Genomic DNA, 20,617 nt, shown 5'->3' with positions numbered 1-20,617 from the left:
AGAGAGAGAAAGAGAGAGAGAGGACCACGGATGCACTGAAAGGGAAAGGGAGAGCTAAAAGGCTCAACCATTTGGAGCCAGTGTGCTCGGTGCGGGGAGAGAGAGACTGACAGACAGGTGGACATGGAATGGAACTGTGAGAGTTCTATCTGCATCCCGACACTCTTTTGTCACCGTCTAGCTCTCGTTGACCTCACTGCACTGCCATTACAGGGAGGGCAGGTCATGCATTGTTACATTTGATTAGTTTTGTTAGTTGGAATGGGAGGAGACAGAGGTGGCTGTTGTGATTGGGTGGGTATGTTTGTGGAGGTGTTGTGTGGGGTGCTGTACGTGACTGTCTGAATGTCTGTAGTTGTGTGTAACTACGTCTGTATTCTACCAGATAGGACATACCTGCGGGTGTGTTCATAGCTCATGGCTAGCGGTGTGGCCTCCTCCTCTTCTTCCGCCTCCTCCTCTTCTTCGTCCTCGTACGCCTCCGGTGTAACCATAGTGACCGGGGAGGGGGACTCAGGCGCCTCATCCTGAGACTTCTCTGTCAGGCTGCCTTCCTCCTCCTCTTCGTCATCTCCCTCCGCCTCCTCCTCCTCTTCCTCCAGCCCCCGGGCTGCCATCTTGGAGTTGGACAGGCTGTGGCTAGATGGACGCTCCTCTTCCGCAACCTCTGACCTGCAACGACGAGAACCTTATTGATTTTGCACTTTATTTTTAGCAACAACAAAAAAATTGTTCCTTTCATTTCAATAAAATACAATCTATTATATTCTTAAAATGTCTTGGTTGACCCCCTTTGGGTTTAATAGGTGGAACTATGCATCCAAATAATCTAATGCCGTCCGTTTTCTCTCCTCATCTCCTCACATTCACTGCTCAGCTCACTATTTCCACCCATTCTGCTTTGGCTAGATGAGCGGAGATGAGGGAGAGAAGACGGGAGGAGAGGATGGCCCTTTTACCTCCATATTAGGACTTTGATTGGTCTTTCTAGGCCCACTGCCCTAGCTGCCTCAGTGGGCCACGGTCAGGCATCCCCTCTGTCTGTCTGCCTGTCTGTCCCCTGTCTGTCTGTCAATAGGCAATGAGTCATACTTTGCACAGCCATCACTAAGATGCCAGGAGCTCCGTTGACAGCGAGCAGAGCCCCATTCCCACTATCCAAGCAAACACACGTGTGTCGACAATTGTCGAGACCTGTTTCAAAGGGGAAACGGAGCCGAATGATTAATTGGCTAATTCCCGAGAACCAGTATATAGGCAAGAATGGCTCAAATGGTTAGTTTGGGCCCCGATTCTGGATGCTGTGTGTGTGTGTGTGTGTGTGTGTGTGTGTGTGTGTGTGTGTGTGTGTGTAGGGGGGTGATGGCTGCTCAGCAAAGCAGCCATTGCGACCTGCCGCCTTTACATTATCCAGCCCCCCCCCGGTCTCCGCTGCTTCATGCCTCATGATGTCATTTCCTCAGGGGGAGCGCGTTTACCCTTGGAGAAGCCGGACAGACGGACATTTATCAAACCAGACAGGATACCTTCGGGGAGCGAAAGGGACAGGGGGGGGGGGGTGCTTGTTCTCCTCTTTCAATCTAGATTAAATATTGTATAATCAAATTGGCAGGGGCTGTGTGGGGGGGGATATAGGGACGCAGCTCTGACGCTGGGCCCTGCGTTTTGTCACTTAGTCTAAACACGTCAGCAGTGTGTTTGTGTTAGCAACCTGGGAGACTGTTTCAAATGGAGTCTCCCTGAGGACCTGCACTGCCAGCCTACCCTCCAACAACAGGCACACCCCCACAACAGCCCCCCCCCCCCCCCCACACACACACACAACTTTTGAGCACAAGAAACGCCCAGTCCAGCTCTACCCCCCCCCCACACACACACTGTCCACTGTCCCCGCCCCTCCGCACACTGTGTAGTGCCCCATACACCACTCCTTACCTCACAGGCTAGACAGTGTCCAGGAGAGAGGGGAAAGAAACACTCGAGCGAGACAAGTGACTAGACCGACTTGACTTTGTTTACAAACACTTTGTGGAGAGGAGACGCATGAGCGCACAGATAGGCATACACACAGCTGTGTGTCTGTGTTCAATGAGGGGGGGGTTGGGGGGGTGCTTCAGTCAAAGTGTCTGTGTGTGTGTGTGTGTGTGTGTGTGTGTGTGTGTGTGTGTGTGTGTGTGTGTGTGTGTGTGTGTGTGTGTGTGTGTGTGTGTGTGTGTGTGTGTGTGAGTGTGTGTGTCTGGGATGGACAGAAAACAGAGCACTTATTTTGAATTACAGATATTAAAATGCCAGGCTTGCTTGTTCTGGATGGTTCTGCACTATTGATCCCAGATGGCAGAGGGGCTAAATTACCCCTGAGTTCTGTTAACTTTTATGTCTACTGACCAGGGAGGGAGGGAGAAAAAGACAGAGAGAGGGAGACACAGACAGACAGAAAGAGATTGAAAGAGAGAAAGACAGCGAAAAAGATGGATATATTGAGAGAAAAGAGAGTGAGAGAGGGAGAAAGGCAGATATACATTGAGGGAAAAAAGTATTTGATCCCCTGCTGATTTTGTATGTTTGCCCACTGACAAAGTAATGATCAGTCTATAATTTTAATGGTAGGTTTATTTGAACAGTGAGAGACAGAATAACAACAAAAAAATCCAGAAAAACACATGTCAAAAATGTTATAAATTGATTTGCATTTTAATGAGGGAAATAAGTATTTGACCCCTTTGCAAAACATGACTTAGTACTTGGTGGCAAAACCCTTGTTGGCAATCACAGAGGTCAGACGTTTCTTGTAGTTGGCCACCAGGTTTGCACACATCTCAAGAGGGATTTTGTCCCACTCCTCTTTGCTGATCTTCTCCAAGTCATTAAGGTTTCGAGGCTGACGTTTGGCAACTCGGACCTTCAGCTCCCTTCACAGATGTTCTATGGGATTAAGGTCTGGAGACTGGCTAGGCCACTCCAGGACCTTAATGTGCTTCTTCTTGAGCCACTCCTTTGTTGCCTTGGCTGTGTGTTTGGGGTCATTTTCATGCTGGAATACCCATCCACGACCCATTTTCAATGCCCTGGCTGAGGGAAGGAGGTTCTCACCCAAGATTTGATGGTACATGGCCCCGTCCATCGTCCCTTTGATGCGGTGAAGTTGTCCTGTCCCCTTAGCAGAAAAACACCCCCAAAGCATGTTTCAACCTCCATGTTTGACGGTGGGGAAGGTGTTCTTGGGGTCATAGGCAGCATTCCTCCTCCTCCAAATATGGCGAGTTGAGTTGATGCCAAAGAGATCCATTTTGGTCTCATCTGACCACAACACTTTCACCCAGGTTGTCCTCTGAATCATTCAGATGTTCATTGGCAAACTTCAGACGGGCATGTATATGTGCTTTCTTGAGCAGGGGAACCTTGTGGGCGCTGCAGGATTTCAGTCCTTCACGGCGTAGTGTGTTACCAATTTTTTTCTTGGTGACTATGGTCCCGGCTGCCTTGAGATCATTGACAAGATCCTCCCGTGTAGTTCTGGGCTGATTCCTCACCGTTCTCATAATCATTGCAACTCCACGAGGTGAGATCTTGCATGAAGCCCCAGGCCGAAGGAGATTGACAGTTCTTTTGTGTTTCTTCCATTTGCTGAATAATCACACCAACTGTTGTCACCTTCTCACCAAGCTGCTTGGCGATGGTCTTGTAGCCCATTCCAGCCTTGTATAGGTCTACAATCTTGTCCCTGACATCCTTGGAGAGCTCTTTGGTCTTGGCCATGGTGGAGAGTTTGGAATCTGATTGATTGATTGCCTCCCTTTAAGAGTGTGCTCCTAATCTCAGCTCGTTACCTGTGTAAAAGACACCTGGGAGCCAGAAATCTTTCTGATTGAGAGGGGGTCAAATACTTATTTCCCTCATTAAAATGCAAATCAATTTATAACATTTTTGACATGCGTTTTTCTGGATTTTGTTCTGTCTCTCACTGTTCAAATAAACCTACCATTAAAATGATAGACTGATCGTTTCCTCGTCAGTGGGGAAACGTACAAAATCAGCAGGGGATCAAATACTTTTTCCTTCACTGTATATAGAGGAAAGAGAGTGAGAAAGAGTGAAAGAGAGAAATAGAAAAACAATCAGCCCAACTGGCATGAAGACGGCAGAGCGAAATCAAGGAGGAACCATTACGTGTCATCAAAAGAATCCAACATGCCTGCCTAGGGCTTATTGAAGAAGACGGCTCGGATATTTCCCCCAGAACACAGTCTGTCAGAGCCAGTACATGTTCCCGACATCGCTCACCACTGCCTCGGGAACCTGGTTCGTATTCATTATGAGCCAAATGCAAGAAAACAGACTGAACCTACCTGGACTTGTCCAAAAAGAAATGCATGATTTCATTTTCAGTTGCAAAACATTTTACTAAGGTGTGCACTAATGAACATGACCGTGCTAAGTACTAGCTGCTCTCTATATACCTGTGCAGGGCCGTAGACAAAAGAAGGCCAGAAGCTCTGGTATATGTCTTTCCCTGGTTAGAACCTGGGAATTTTCTTTCAGTTGAGGAGAAAGTAGTCGTTGAGAACTGTCAGAGCAGAGTTGAGGGGGGGGGGGGGCATTTATAGAGCTGTACTGTACAGTGTCTACTATACTGTACTGTACTCCACCTAAAGCCTGTTGGAGTAACATTCAACCACTAGAGGGCAGAGTATGTACAGTTTCACCATAGACACACATCTGACAGGGGACCAGAGACAGTGTTAGGAAGGCTGAGAGCGTCAGATCAACTGCAGTATACTCCTAACCAGCCAATCAAATGGACACCTTAAAAAAACACACACCTTTATAAAAACTATAAATGTCTGTAAGTTAAAGGTCCGTGTTTTGGTGTGTGTGTGTGTGTGTGTGTGTATGTGTGCATGCGTGTGTGTGTGTGTTGTATATAAACAGAGGTCATTCGCTGAACCACGCTTGCGTGATGATGAATGTCCTTGCCTGAGACCTGAAGACTTGTATTGGCTCCCCAAACCAATGCCTTGGCTTTAGCTCACCGGGCTCACACAGTCTTGTGGTAGGAGACTGGGATTCAAAACCCCTTTCTGACTAGTGTCACATATTTGTAGAGAACATTACGAGTGCTCTGTTCTGAGCTTGCGTGTCCGTGCGTGTGTGTTGTCGTCCCCCCCATCCCCTACCTCTTGTCTGTTGAGCTGGATGCCTGGTTCAGCTCGCTGTTGGAAATGAAGTTGCGGATTTCCGAGAAGTACGAGTCCTCCTTCTCATCTAAAAGTGCATGATTGTCTGGCTCGGAGTTGGGAGAAGAAACGTTGTTTCCTAGGTTGGAGAGGATCCCAGAGTGTTGACTCACTGTAAGCAGGAAACACACCACCGTTAGCCACAGCATATGGAGCTATAATAAACAGCTGGAATCGGGGACTACACTGTACATTTCAATGACACACTAAGCTATACACTACACATGTCAACGTTATTACGTACACGACACTCACCACCAGGGAGGAATAAAATTGGTCAAATAAATGCTGAACCCGGAAAGAGACGGCAGGCGCCGAGTAACAACTGTTAATGTCGAAAGGGATAGTTCAGGATTTTGGCATATCCGTTTCCTTACCTCGAAAGCAGTCGACAGACAACGAGTGACTGCAATTCACGTTACCCACACAAATATCGAAACATGTCAAAATCGTTGAGCTGGGGGTTAATTAGGCGAACGGGGGACCCACCGGGGATGCTCTCATGCTCGTGCTTCTTGAGGTGACGGTCCAGGTTGGTCTGCTGGCCGAAGCAGCGGTTGCACAGGTGACACTTGAAGGGCTTCTCCTTGTTGTGGATGTTACGCACATGCCGCTGGAGGTTGGAGGAGATGCTGAACGAACGGTCACAGTATTTACACCTGAATAGAAAATACGGGGAGGGAGGGGTAAGTTTGATTTCTGATTTTCTTTACATATTTGTGCAGGTAATGTAAAGGTGGTCGGTTGGAATGCCAATACCGCTCAATGCATTGAATCTGAGTTTAAAGAGAAAGGGAGAAAGACATAGAAGCAGAGAAGGAGAGGGATGCAGAGAGAGAGAGAGACAGAGAGAGAGAGAGAATAGAGAGAGAGAGAGAGAGACAGACAGAGAGACAGAGAGACAGAGACAGAGAGACAGAGAGAGAGAGAGAGAGACGGAGACGGAGACAGAGGCAGAGACAGAGAGAGACAGACAGAGAGAGACAGAGAGAGAGAGAGAGAGAGAGAGAGAATAGGCTAGACTGGTAGCAGGGCATAGACAGGCAGGGAAAAGGGAGCTCGGGAAGCTGAGAAAGAGCGAGAGAAAGAGCAAGAGATAGAGTGGTAGAGAGGTGGTCTAAATGAGTGGCCTGTTCCACTGTGTAAACAACAGTAATGACCCAGAATGCCTCAGTCTAAACACTGTGGGCAACATGACTGTTAATCTACTATTGGTCTTTCTACATGGACACATTTGTCACTGCAGCTCTGACACACACACACACACACTCACGCAGGGTTTTCCCCCTTGCCTGCATGGTGGGAGAATATGGAGGTGTGTTGTGCGTCCGTCAATTCCTCAAGCACACGCAAGTAATATGATGAATAGGCGACCGCATCAGTGGTCAGGACATAAACTAGAAGCAAAACGAGGGTTTTCACTCCGTCACCACATCATAGTCACGAAAAAACACACAAACAGACTATGGGTCAATTAACACTGTAATAGCGCCACCGTGTGGTGGAGAAACATTGATGCGCCACCCGGTGGGAATGGGAGTACAATATTTAGCAGCCCTGATGCAGCACAGCCCAGCTCAACATCCACTCTGACTACTGCTCAATCTCACTCCCCACTATGGGAAATCTGGACAATCTGGCAACCGGGCGTCGGCATGGCAACCCAAGAGACAAACAAGCAGGTAGGAACGTGGTCCTGATTTGAGGGAGGATTTCTGGAAAATCTTTCAGCGATATATCTGGGGTCGTGACCGCGCACACACACACACACACACACGCACACACGCACACACACACACACACACACACACACACACACACACACACACACACACACACACACACACACACACACACACACACACACACACACACACACACACACACACAGCTGTATATCTATTTAACCTGGCCATAAATAAACAGTGGCCAGGCCTTGTCAAAACCTCCAGCCCACTGACACTGGCTCTTTGTTGTGTGTGTGTGTTTGCATCAGGGCCTGCAGACCTGCTACAAGGTGACCTCCGCTAACCCCAACAAACACCACACACACACACACACACTGACGTCAGACAGCAAGCCCCTGCTGCTGCAAGGCTGGCATTCAGGGCTAATTGCTTTGGGAAAAGTTGCTGGTGATCAAGCTTTGGAATCAAGATGCAGGGCCCTTTTCATGTTCTGCCGTGTGTTTGTGTGTGTGCTACGTGCGTACATGTGCGTGCTCAAGCTCGCTAACATCCAGACTCGGAGCAACACACTTCACAGAGCATGGTCGAGCGCCAACACTAATTCCTTTTTTTCTCTCTCTGTGTTTATATTTATTTGTGTCCGAAGGGACGTGAAATTACGACTTCTTTTTCTAGTCCCCGGCAGTCCAGAACGTTGCGACGGGGGCTGCACATGGAGCGTTACTGACTGAATGGGGTCTTTCAGTGGTCAGGTCTAAAGTGTGGCCAATTTCTGGAGCAGAAAGCAGCCGCCTGATAGGATCTCAGGCAGGCAAATGGCCCTCAGACAATGAAGCATGAAGGCGGCGGCTAGAAGGCCCTGGTCTCTCTTTCTGTCCGTCTCTCTCACACACACTCTGTCGCTCTCTCTTGGTCACTCTTTTCCTCTCCCGCTCTCTCTCCCCCGCTCTCTCTCCCCCGCTCTCTCTTCCCCGCTCTCTCTCCCCCGCTCTCTCTCCCCCGCTCTCTCTTCCCCGCTCTCTCTCCCCCGCTCCCCGCTCTCTCTCCCCCGCTCCCCGCTCTCTCTCCCCCGCTCTCCCCTCCCCGCTCTCTTCCCCGCTCTCTCTCCCCCGCTCTCTCTCCCCCGCTCTCTCTCCCCGCTCCCCGCTCTCTCTCCCCCGCTCCCCGCTCTCTCTCCCCGCTCCCCCCGCTCTCTCCCCCGCTCTCTTCCCCGCTCTCTCTCCCCCGCTCTCTTCCCCGCTTCTCTCTCCCCGCTCTCTCTCCCCGCTCCCCGCTCTCTCTTCCCCGCTCTCTCTCCCCCGCTCTCTCTCCCCCGCTCTCTCTTCCCCGCTCTCTCTCCCCCGCTCTCTCTCCCCCGCTCCCCGCTCTCTCTCCCCCGCTCTCTCTCCCCCGCTCTCTCTTCCCCGCTCTCTCTACCCCGCTCTCTCTCCCCCGCTCCCCGCTCTCTCTCCCCCGCTCTCTCTTCCCCGCTCTCTCTTCCCCGCTCTCTCTCCCCCGCTCTCTCTCCCCCGCTCTCTCTCCCCCGCTCCTTCTCCCCCGCTCTCTCTCCCCGCTCTCTCTTCCCGCTCTCTCTCCCCCCGCTCTCTCTCCCCCCGCTCTCTCCCCCGCTCTCTCTCCCCCGCTCTCTCTTCCCGCTCTCTCTCCCCCGCTCTCTCTTCCCGCTCTCTCTCCCCCGCTCTCTCTCTCCCGCTCTCTCTCTCATGGTCACTCTCTACCTCAATTCGATCTCTCCTTGTCGCTTTCTCTCCCTCTCCCTCTGTGCTGCTTTTGGTCTTATTTGCCTGAAAAGTGGCAGAGATAATGATGTCTGCTATTTGTTATGGTAAATTGTTTCTAAATGAGCTAATCAGTAGATTGTTTGGACTGGGCCCGGGAACTGGGTCCCCCGAGAAAAATCTCTCTCTCCCTCTCGTTCTGTAGATTGTGCTCAAAGAGTTGGCACTACAGCTCAACAGAAGACAAAGTGCACCACTTTGGGGCCGGGCCCTCAGGTTAGCCAAGTTTCCAATAGTAGGAGGTTCATTTGAAAATGAGATTGCAGGTTCCTTTCTAAAGTAGTACTGCTTGGCTATCACTGTCCCTCTTGCCATTTACAGTCAAAATGTTCTCAAACTGCACACGGTTTATTGGGCTCCAAGATGGAGATGGCGAGAGATGGAGAAACAGAGCGAGAGAGAGAGAGAGAGAGAGAGAGAGAGACAGAGAGAGACAGAGACAGAGACAGAACATCACCTATCCACCTATCAGAGGATAGGTGATGCAGAGGAGAGAAAGAGAGGGAGAGGTAAGGATAGAGATTCAGCAGGGAGGAGACGGAGAGAGCGAGAGACAAACAAACAGCAGAGACAAACAGAGAGAAAAGGAGAGAGAAAAGGAGAGAGAGGGTGAGGCTGGGCAGGAGCCAAATGATTGATAATTAACGGGTCTCTATAAACAAAGTTCTGATCTCTCCAGGGCACCATTAAACCCAACATTGTCCAGGACCACCACTCCCCTGGCCCATTCCATCCCTCCCTCCCTGTCCTACCCGACTACATCTGGGCAGACTGCATCAATCTTCCTTCTCTTTCCTACATTCTCGCACTTTCCTTGCTCTCTCACTCTTCTCAAGTACCAGACGCACCCCTCCTCACGTTTCCAGCAGGTCGTATATATGTATATATCACTCTGCGGTGTGTGTGTGTGTGTGTGTGTGTGTGTGCAGCTGAATCTGCACATTTGAGTGCGTGTGTGTGTGTGTGTCTGTCTGTCATCGAGGCCTATGCCAGGCATGAGTGTGTTTTTGTTGCCAAATGAGGAGGGATAAATCAGGTGGGAAGGATGTGATTTCATCATTGGTTGACCGGTTGGAGGAGGCCTCTGTCAGCGGTACGGAGAGACCGAGAAGAGAAGAGAGGGCGAGAGGAGCAGAGATGAAGAGGGAGGAGAGAGAGAGAGAGGGGGAGAGAGGGAGGACAGGAAAGGCTTACCTGTAGGGCTGCTCTCCTGTGTGTGTCCGTAAGTGCCTGGTAAGATTAGCTGACCTGGGGAAGATCTTCCCACAGTACCTGGGGAGAAAGAGAGGGGAGGGGGGGAGAGAGATAGAAAGAGAGAGAGAGAACACAGCTTAAATATCCTACACTGTCCCGTACTTCTTACAAAAAGTTTTACCCCCCCCCCAAAAAAACTCTGGCGTGGTGCCTACCTGCAGGTGTAACGCTCTTTGCCTTTGCGGAGGATGGCGTCGGAGAGGGAGGGTGGCGGCGAGCGGAAGTTGAAGAGCGGGTGGGCGGAGTGCTGCAGTGAGTTGGGCGGGGCGTCCAGTTTGAGAGCGCCGAAGCTCTCCAACTTCTCCGTCATGTTCTCCATGGCCGACATCTGAGGTAAAGAAGGTGTACCACGGTAAAGATACTGTAGCTGTAGATAGGGGAAGATTTACAGTCACGTTTTAGTCAACAATAACTGTTCTTCAACAGGTTGCACTGTTTTGTTCCAGTCCTACACTAGGCCTTGATTAGTTGGTTAAATTGCGCAAACTGTTTGCCTCGGTGACGAGCGCCTGGTAGCGGAGGCCGGAGAGAGAGAAATGGAGGAAGGCAGGAGGAAGCGATATATCAGAGGTCGTTCTCTTGATTGTGCTGTCGGGAGTCACCTCCCTGACCTATCGCACGTTCGCAGACACTCGAGGAGTCCCCTGAGTCCCACCCCCGGCCCAGGCAGACTTTGTTCTCAGCCACCTCCTCCTTTCCCCTCCGCCCTCATACTCTCGGTGAAGCCACCGCGAGCTCAATAAGCCATTCAATGAGAACTCTGACGGGAACCATACAATAAAGTTCAAAGATGCCCGTCACTGATACTGCTTTACCTTGTCTCCTCCCCCAGCCTCGGGACAAAGGGCCAGTCAGTTATGGGCTGGGGGTTTTTTATTTGCCAAAAACAGCTTACATCCTTCCTGGTTTGGAAATACAACAGGGGACATGGAGACAGACACGCCGTCTCAATATATTTATTTGTGGCGTCTCGGCGTTGGATGATTCCGTCAGCGGAACGAATTAGCGAATGAGCGGTCCCGTCATTGTGGTGTGATAACTGGGGGTTTGGAGCCTAGAAGGTTGGGATAACAGAGGGCTTATTGGGCTTCGTATTTGTCTTGGATGTGTTCTGTCCAAGACCCAGGTGAAAGCAGCTTTGACAGACCATTCTGTTTGTTCGTACGTCTCAAAGGTCTGTCCTTACGTCCTTATGCTCCCGCCTGTTCTTATGTGCCACCCACACCTGGCATATAGGAGGAAAGGATCCACTGTTGTTGTTGGATGCACATGTAGGGTACAGTGTGTGTGTGTGTGTGTGTGTGTGTGTGTGTGTGTGTGTGTGTGTGTGTGTGTGTGTGTGTGCGTGCGTGCGTGCGTGCGTGCGTGCGTGCGTGCGTGTGTGTGCGTACTAACTCAGTGTGTGAGTGCCTCGTTCAACTTCACAATTGATAGAGGACCAAGCAGATTCCCGGGTCAGATAAAACGAGTTCCCAACAACAGCCCCCATTCTCCTGGACACAAACACAGGACGTCCTTGATGGACACACTGCTATTATCTAGGCAGCCAGGGAGAAGAAACTGGCCAGGAGGAAGTTATCAGCTCTCCGTGTGCTCCGAGGCCCAGAGAAACAATGCCGCAACTAAGTTTAGGATTAGCAAGGGGCTGAATCGTGGGATAGCTGCATGGGGTGAGATAGGGCTCGATTCAAAAGCGTATTATTCTTCTTATTAATACGTATCATTCTTGTTATCGCCGCTGGGAGGTTGTTTGGTAGGTGGGAAGGGTTGGAAGGGTTCGGGGAAAAGCCAAACAATGTGGTTTGGTTATCAAAGGGGCGACGCGATACCAGACCTTTTGTCTTCTGTGCTACAAGGTGGGAGGCGGTGGAATTCCGAGGCGCCACATCGTAAACAAAGGAAGAAATCGTACAGAGCCCCTGAGAAATGACAGTGGCGCTTCGGGACCGCTGTGGGACCGTCGCGCAGGAGAGGAGGGTTTCAGGAGTGGGTTTGTGGGAATTCTCATAGAGCAACATGTTGGGACAAAATCAGATATCGATTCTAAAAATCTGCCTAAGACTTCAACTTGGTGACCAGTTCTACTAATCTGTCTCCACCCGTCTATTTAATGACATAGATGTGCACATCTATGTCTAATCAATCAGATCAGTCAGATTGATATTAAGATTACTTTATTTGTCAATTGCACACAATGTCCAACCGAAATCTGACTTCCTATTTAGCCCAACCCTCTGAAAGACACATACAATTGATGTTGAAGTTTACATCCACTTAGGTTGGAGTCATTAAAACTTGTTTTTCAACCACTCCACAAATGTCTTGTTAACAAACTAGTTTTGGGAAGTCGGTTAGGACATCTACATTGTGCATGACACAAGTCATTTTTCCAACAATTGTTTACAGACAGATTATTTCAATTATAATTCACTGTATCACAATTCCTGTGGGCCAGACGTTTACATACACTAAGTTGCCTTTAAACAGCTTGGAAAATTCCAGAAAATTATGTCATGGCTCTAAAGCTTCTGATAGGCTAATTGACAAACAATAGTATGCAAGTGTACACCAAGTGACCACCATGGGACCATGCAGCCGTCATAACGCTCAGGAAGGAGACACATTCTGTCTCCTAGAGATGAACGTACTTTGGTGCGAAAAGTGCAAATCAATCACAGAACAACAGCAAAGGACCTTGTGAAGATGCTGGAGGAAACAGGTACAAAAGTATCAATATCCACAGTAAAATGAGTCCTCTATCAACATAACCTGAAAGGCCATAAAAAAAACAGACTACAGTTTGCAATTGCACACGGGGACAAAGATCGTAGTTTTTTGAGAAATGTCCTCTGGTCTGATGAAACAAAAATAGAACTGTTTGGCCATAATGACCATCGTTTTGTTTGGAGGAAAAGCGGGAGGCTTGCAAGCCGAAGAACACCATCTCAACCGTGAAGAATCATGTTGTGGGGGTGCTTTGCTGCAGGAGGGACTGGTGCACTTCACAAAATAGATGGCATCATGAGGGAGGACAATTATGTGGATATATTGAAGCAACATCTCAAGACATCAGTCAGGAAGTTAAAGCTTGGTCGCAAATGGGTCTTCCAAACTTCTGACCCAGCTCTGTCAGGAGGAATGGGCCAAAATTCACCCACCTTGAGTGGGAAGCTTGTGGAAGGATACCCGAAAAGTTTGACCCATGTTAAACAATTTAAAGGCAATGCTACCAATAACTAATTGAGTGTTTGTAAACTTCTGACCCACTGGGAATGTGATGAAAAAAATAAAAGCTGAAATAAATCATTCTCTCTCTACTATTATTCTGACATGTCACATTCTTAAAATAAAGTGGTGATCCTAACTGTTTCTGTAACTGACCTAAGACAGGGAATTGTTACCAGGATTAAATATCTGGAATTGTGAAAAACTGAGTTTAAATGTAGTTGACAAAGTGTATGTAAACCTCTGACTTCAAATGTACATATACAGGTTGCAGAGGTTGGAGCAGGAGGCTTCAACACTGGACTCCTGTGGAGCGGTTTAGGTGTTTTTCTGAAGGGCACAACGGCAGGCAATGGCATCTAGGACTTGACACCAGAAAACCTCCTGTTGCCAGTTCACTTCCCGACAGATTTTTACCGTCAGACCCGGGATTCGAACTGGCAGACCTCCATTTGCTGGCTCGCCTTTCTCGGCTACCTGCTACCTGTCTGTCTGCCTTGCAGCAGTGGGGGCTTGCTGTGTGTGTATGTATGTGTGTGTGTGTGTGTGTGTGTGTGTGTGTGTGTGTGTGTGTGTGTGTGTGTGTGTGTGTGTGTGTGTGTGTACCTGTGGATGAAAGAGCAGCGGGCTGGGCCTCAGGTACTTCTCCTTCAGAGCTCCCACAGGGTCCAGTAACTTCCTCTTTTCCACCCTGCTGGACAGCAAGGACAAGGGTTACGTACGAAGGTCAGAGGTCAACTGGAAAGGTCGCACTGATTCACACTATACATGCCCATATAACATATTATAATTTCATTTATACATTTTATGGACACAGTATGTTTTACATGAGTTATCTTGTTGTTATTAGTCCCACCCTTCAGCTCCATTCAACCCCTCCCGTCTTCCTCTTAACACATTTGCCATATATTTTTCAACTGTGCTGTGATGTTTCACAAAAGTTCTGAACCTTTTCATTCTCATAGTTTCTACAGACTGAACATATATATTTTTTGCTAAAAGCATTATTATATTATTGATCGATTGACTATGACTTCTCAGATCGCCCAGTAATGTGGGAGTGCATACTTAGTCGTTTGCTAGTGTGGATATTGCAACCTAGTCCTTTCCCCTTATCCCATGAGGGGAAAGATTAAGTCTGAACACTGACATACAGATTTGGAGATATATATTATACTTAATATAGGTTCTAACATGAGTTTCAACTTGAGTGGGTTATCATACAGTGTCTGGTGATGCCTCTGGTCTACTCGGGGCTGAAATACCTGTATATTGGGTCCATGAAGAAGGGTGAGGGCTTGGCGTAGTGCAGGGAGGGCTGCTGCTGGGGCGGCTGAGCCAGGGACTGCTGTTGCTGGGGAAGCGGGGGCTGGAGGAGGGAGTGGCCCTGGGGGTGCTGGGCGTGGGAGTGCGGGTGGCTGCCGGGGTGCTCCTCCTTGCGGTGGTTCTTGCGGCTGGGCGGTTGCTCGGGGGTCACCATCCCGTTGTGTCCGTCCCGTCGGCGGCTGCCGATGCTCAGGTCCAGCGGCTGCTCCTCACCCCCGGGGAGAATGAGGGGGGCGTTGCTGCTACTGCTGGGTGGGGTGGGCTTGGAGGGGGCCGGTGGGGTCGGCTTGGCCTCCTTGGGCTTGGTGGTGAGGTCGAAGGGCGATGACTCTCCAGTGCCCGGGGCGGACATTTTGTGGGGTGTCGGATGCTGCTCACGAGGCGACTTGGGCTCAGCCTTGAAGAACATGCCGGGGTTGAGGGTGCCGGCCCGCTCTGCGAAGGGGTAGAGGGAGTGAGGGAAGTTGGGTAAGAACTGGAAGGGGAACATGGAATGGTAGGGCAGCGAGCCGATCTTCTTCTCCTGCAGGCCCATGAGGCCAGGGCCAAAGTACTTCTCTGCGATGGAGGCGATGGCCTTGATGGAGTCAGTGGCAGCGGCGCCCCCTGTGGTGGTGGGTGGCAGCGCCTGCTCCTCCGGGGGCGGGAAGAAGGAGTGCTGGGAGGCGCCGGAGAGGAAGGAGGGACGCTCGCAGGCCAGGTTGCTCAAGCTGGACACCGCCGACACCGAGCCACTACTCACGTCGTCCGGCCGCCCGTCCAGACCCGCCCTCTCCGCCCCCCTCGCCCCTCCAGCTCCCGCCGCCTTCCTCCTCTTGGCGCCGGTGCTCCGCTCCCGTTGTTCCCGCTCGCTCTCTGCGTCGCTGTCTAAGTCTGAACCCGAGGCGGTGCCGGTGGTGGTGTCCAGGTCGGTGCCGCTGGTGGTGTTGACGTCCTCCAGGTCACTGCCGTCCGACACCTCCGACATCTTGGCCTTGGCCTTGGCCTCGCCGTACACCAGCCTATCCTTGTCCTCCCTCTCCTGGCTGCTGAGGAGACTACCACCTCCATTGTTGTTGTTAATGGAGCTGACCAGAGACAGTGGAGGCCCGTCCAGGGGCTGCGGGGCAGCTTGCCCTCCTGAATCCCACCGCTGTTACTGTTGTTGCCCAGGGGGCTCTTCAGCATCGGGCTGGGGGGCAGTAAGGGCGGCCGGGGGTAGAGCGAGGGGGGGAAAAGGCCCGGGAAGCCGTGGGAGAGCGAGGGGAAACCATGCGGCCCAGGGGAGAAGGGAAGGCCGGCATGGGGGTGAGGGTGTGGCCGGGAGGGGAAGTAGTCGGGGAAGGCCAGGCCCGAGTGGTTGAGGCCCGGGTGGTGGTGGGGGTGGTGGTGCTTGGACTTGGCCAGGATGGGGCTGCTGCTCATGGGGATGCCGGGAGCGAAAAGTCCTCCAGCAGGGCCGTAATGGTTCTTGCCCTCACAGAAGCGCCGGTGCTTGTTGAGGGAGGAGGTAGTGCTGAACATCTGACCACAGTCCTTACACTTGATCTGGGTGCGGCAGTCGGCGTGCATGCGCTTGTGTCGGCACAGGTTGGAGAACTGCGTGTAGGACTTGTGGCACACCTCGCCTGGGGAGACACACAGCCCACATGGGCCTGGTTAAGCCCATTTAAACACTGTCACTAACTCAGAGTACCAAGTCAACAGTCTACACGGATACAACACTAGGCTACTTAGAGAAAAATACATGTACATCGCGCCTTCATTTTGTCTAAAGACTGTATATCTATACAAATCAGAAGCCGTATATGCTTTTGGTGAAATCCAGTGACAAGTTTTCATCTTCATACTTATTGGCCATTGAATCACTATGACTGGCAACACACCTACCATATGTCCACAAGGGGCAATATACGGTTAAACTGACTATTTTCACACTATGTTCTATGAAGTGTTGCTTGAATACATACTGTACGTATACATGTATATAGGCATATACACACATACGTACACATGAGTACAAACAGAAATGCAAAGCAGAAAGTTGAGTGAGAGAAGAAGAGATCATGGCTTCCGGCATCGTTCAATGGGGAGCTTGAAGCGGATACTGTGGATCCACTTTGATCATATCAAATCTGCCCAAGCCGTCAGGAAATTCGTTTTATATCCCCCTCAGAGGGGAAACAACACACACAGAAGGAAAAGAAACCAAAAAGGAACACACAAAGTAACACTTTTTTTGAAAGTCCCCCTAAAGATGCTCAACAAATTATCAATAAACTATTTTCAGTAACATATCAGCTGCAGAGGGACCATAGAGTTGAATAGAGGGCCCAACTCCTATCTGTACCATTGCAATTGCGCCCTCTATCCAATTCTAAGCTGGACTATCAAAATAAAGTGTGACCCATACAACAAAAAGAGAAGGAGAGTGAGAGGCACAGAGAGGGGGAAGGAGGACGATAACAAAAACAAGCAAAAAAAGGTAGGAAAAACGCAAAACAAAATGGCGGTTGAAAAAGGGATGGGGGTCATGGAATTGTCTCTGACCTATGGGATTGTGTCTGCTACTGTCACTGGCCCTGCCTGGGGTTGGAGAGAGACGGAGGGAGGAGGAAGAGGAGGATGAGGAGGAGGCCTTTGGACACGGGGAGGAGGTAGAACTAGATGTGGGTTGGCTAGGCCGTGGCGGCGACAGGGGCGGTGGCGACTCAGACTTACAGATGAAGGGCTTGACACTGCTGTGAATGTGCTTGTGCTGCTTGAGGCCCGAGGAGGTGGCGAAGGTCTTGCCACACTCGGGGCAGGTGTGAGCGCGCGCTCCTACGTGCTGTGAGCGGATGTGGCGCTGCAGGTTGCTGGGGTCCGTAAACACCTACGGGGAGGGGGGGGGGGGGGGTGGCCGGCACGTTTACATTGACACACACACATATGCATACGCACAGATATAAAGCAGTTATGGCCAGCGATCACAGTCATCCGATCACTGTAATAAATAGTATTGAGTAAAATGGATTTTACTGCCATCATAGACAACACAAAACCTGACGATCTATCTCAGTCTATGCCAGCTGCCCATGAATGGCCTATTAACATTGATGGTGGTGACATTCACAAACAATTAACTTGATGGCCAGTCAACCAACAAGCTGAATAAACTGACACAAGTCATCTAACATAAACCCACATGATTAAGTTGGTACTAAATTGGGTTTATGGTTGCCGACTTAATGATGACATCACACGATTACAACCACGTGTTCCTACATACATACAGGATGGATTTTCTCCTCATTCAAGTCGCTACTGTAGCTAGTGTCAGCATTCACCAAGGTAGCGAAGGAGAAGAGCCAGTGTTTGAGTGCACAACTTACGTGCCGGGTGTGCTGTACCTTATCGCAGTTTTCACACTCGAACCGCTTTCCGCTGTCGTGGGACATCTGGTGACGGATGAGGTTGGACTTCCAGTTGAAGGCCTTGGGACACTGGTCACACTTGTACTCCCGCTCCTCTGTGTGCACAATCATGTGCTGGCCCAGACTGGACAGGGAACACACACACACACACACAGTCCTTTAGGATAATGATGATACTCCTCCAATCATTAGTGTAGAGGTGTGTGTGTGTGTGTGTGTGTGTGTGTGTGTGTGTGTGTGTGTGTGTGTGTGTGTGTGTGTGTGTGTGTGTGTGTGTGTGTGTGTGTGTGTGTGTGTGTGTGACTATGTGTGTGTGTGTGTGTGTGTGACTATGTGTGTGTGTGTGCTGCACCTGTACTCGTTGGGGAAGATCTTCTCACAATCCTTGCACTCATGGACGGGCTCATGGTCGCTGTCGTCGCGCTCCTGCTTGAAGTCCTCGTTGCTGAGCGTGTCGAACAGGGAGCCGGCGCTGGCGCACGAGTACTTCTGGTGCCGCCGCAGCTCCAGGCCCGAGGTGAACAGCTCGTCACAGTCCTCGCAGCGGTACATCTGCTCGTCTGCAAAACAACACAACTTGATTTGTCCCAGCTGTTTTATCGGATACATGTGTCATCTGGACAAGGACCGAACAATACACACCTGAGAAAGGTAAACGTCTGAGCAGGATGACTACATAGCTCCCCAGCCTATATCCATCGATGAGCCCAAACTGAACACACAACTACAAACAAGGCAAGAGCATCCAGAAATGTCTAGCATTCAAACTTGTATGAAAAGAAATCTCAGGGTAGCCCATACCCCGTACTCTCCTGTCCAAGCTAATCAAGAGCATGTTCAAACGCTTAAAATAACCACTCTCCAATTGGTGTTGATGTAAAAGGAAAAATCTATTAAAAATCAAATGTAGCCTGGGCTAGAGGGCTTTACACCTTAATTAACTCATAGCTGATTACTTTAAGTCCAGTAGTAGTGGCTGTTCTTTGGCTTTATAGCGGGCAAAGGAAACAATAGGCTACACATTTGTCATTGTTTTCCAGCATGATAGCCTTTGTAATACTTTTCCCAACCAAGGTCAAACCAATAAAACTTGGAGGCAGGGGCTTTCAATGGCGGGTTCCTGACTTGGTCGCCAAGTTCAACAACTCAGGCCAAATGAGAGAGAGGGGGAGGGGGAATAGATGGTGGAAGTTGTCCAAGAAGAATGAGCCATGCGGGGTTCGGCTAGGTTGTCCCCCACCCCGTGGAGGTTTTAGAGCGCCAATCAACCCACGATGCCCGCTCTGCCATGACCCTAGTGGGCACTGCGTGAGGGCACCAGAGATCCCCCTAACACACCACACTGTAACTATTAGTCATCGAATAGCAAAGCAGACAAGTTGATTCAAAATGACTTACAGTGCATGGCTCATCTGGTTTCTACTGTATGCCTACATATATTCCGCTGGCTATGTCTAGAGCCATTAAAAGGGCAGAAGTGTAGCAACAGAACTTTGTCTAAACATGTATTTGAACAAATGACCCTCTTTGGTCGTAGTCGTCCATTACTTCAAACTCAAACACTATGCATGCATCGCTGCCACCCTAGCCACATAACTCATAACGGAGTGAGCGTTTTGCTGTGTTAAATTTTCCATTCCAACCTAAAAAACACCTCAGCGCCAAGCTATTTGGATGTGTCACCTTTGAAAGCTGCGCCGTGTTTCCACGAACAGGCTTATAAAACGCGCTTATTGAGGCTTTGTTACCTGTTTTATTACACCGAGGCTTTGTCAAATCAAACAGCACTTCAAGTGGGAAGTGAAACGCGAGGAGGACCGGGCAGAACCGCACCGAGCCATCGGCTTCACCGCGACATGGCGTTCGACTCGAGGCCTACAATGCTAGATAGGAGGCGTGCGGGGCGTTTAAGGCCGAAGAATACTTTTGGCGCCATTATCTGTGTTCCATCAGTAACACTCCGGAATCGAGAGGAGGAATGTTGCGGAGGGAGGACGGTGAGAGGGCTCATAAATGGGAGACTAATAGCTTTCTGGGAGATGTAGGGGAACACAATTATGTGCAGTTTAGCGACTAATCTGGGAGCATGGGTGAGGTCTCGGGGGACTCCTCAAGCCCCACTTCAAATTCCAGCTCCTATAAGCCAGCCGAAGAGTGGTGCAGCGCCAAGCTATTCCTCTCCCCTTCTTTTCTCTTGCGAACGCACACACACACACACACACACACACACACACACACACACACACACACACACACACACACACACACACAGTCTACCTTTCCTTTTGTTACTAATTTGTTCATTCATTCTGCCTCTCCTCCATTTTCTAACTTTCCCAAACTCTCGTAATATGTCAGTCTCTTTCGTTTTCTCTTGCTCTCTTTACAAATCTCTCGCCTTTACGTCCCGTTCCTATCCTTTCACCCCCTCTCCTGTTCTTTTGGCAACGAGATCTGAGGGAGGCTTTCGGGGAGAAAACATTTTGTGTGTTAGAACATCTATGGCTCACGAATACCTTGTTCTGTCTACACCGTTTTTATAGTCCATGACAAGTAAAAACATAACCCCACTTCATTGCAAAAAGACCAAGTTGTTCAAACGTCCAACTGAACTATGCCTTACCTCACCTTGATCAAAATGGAGTACCTGGATCAAAATTGGAATGATGAAATAACGTTCTCTTTGACATGTAGCCTAGGCTACAAGATCATTTACAACA

General features: G+C 49.9%; 1 protein-coding gene across 1 annotated transcript in view; it reads right to left on the bottom strand.

The window, feature by feature from the left end:
• Positions 1–20,617, bottom strand: part of prdm16 (PR domain containing 16) — a 237,780-nt gene that overhangs the window by 4,672 nt on the left and 212,491 nt on the right. The window contains 11 exon segments of the mRNA XM_064923162.1: positions 397–672; positions 5,175–5,346; positions 5,724–5,893; positions 9,892–9,969; positions 10,107–10,279; positions 13,783–13,867; positions 14,442–15,607; positions 15,610–16,109; positions 17,203–17,356; positions 17,874–18,021; positions 18,250–18,457. Of these exon segments, the coding sequence (XP_064779234.1) occupies positions 397–672; positions 5,175–5,346; positions 5,724–5,893; positions 9,892–9,969; positions 10,107–10,279; positions 13,783–13,867; positions 14,442–15,607; positions 15,610–16,109; positions 17,203–17,356; positions 17,874–18,021; positions 18,250–18,457 (3,130 nt within the window).

Source organism: Oncorhynchus masou, chromosome 18 (assembly GCF_036934945.1).
Source record: "Oncorhynchus masou masou isolate Uvic2021 chromosome 18, UVic_Omas_1.1, whole genome shotgun sequence".
In the NCBI taxonomy this organism is placed as follows: domain Eukaryota; kingdom Metazoa; phylum Chordata; class Actinopteri; order Salmoniformes; family Salmonidae; genus Oncorhynchus; species Oncorhynchus masou.
The sequence above is the reverse complement of the archived record's forward strand: the minus strand, read 5'-3'. Positions and strand labels throughout refer to the sequence as shown.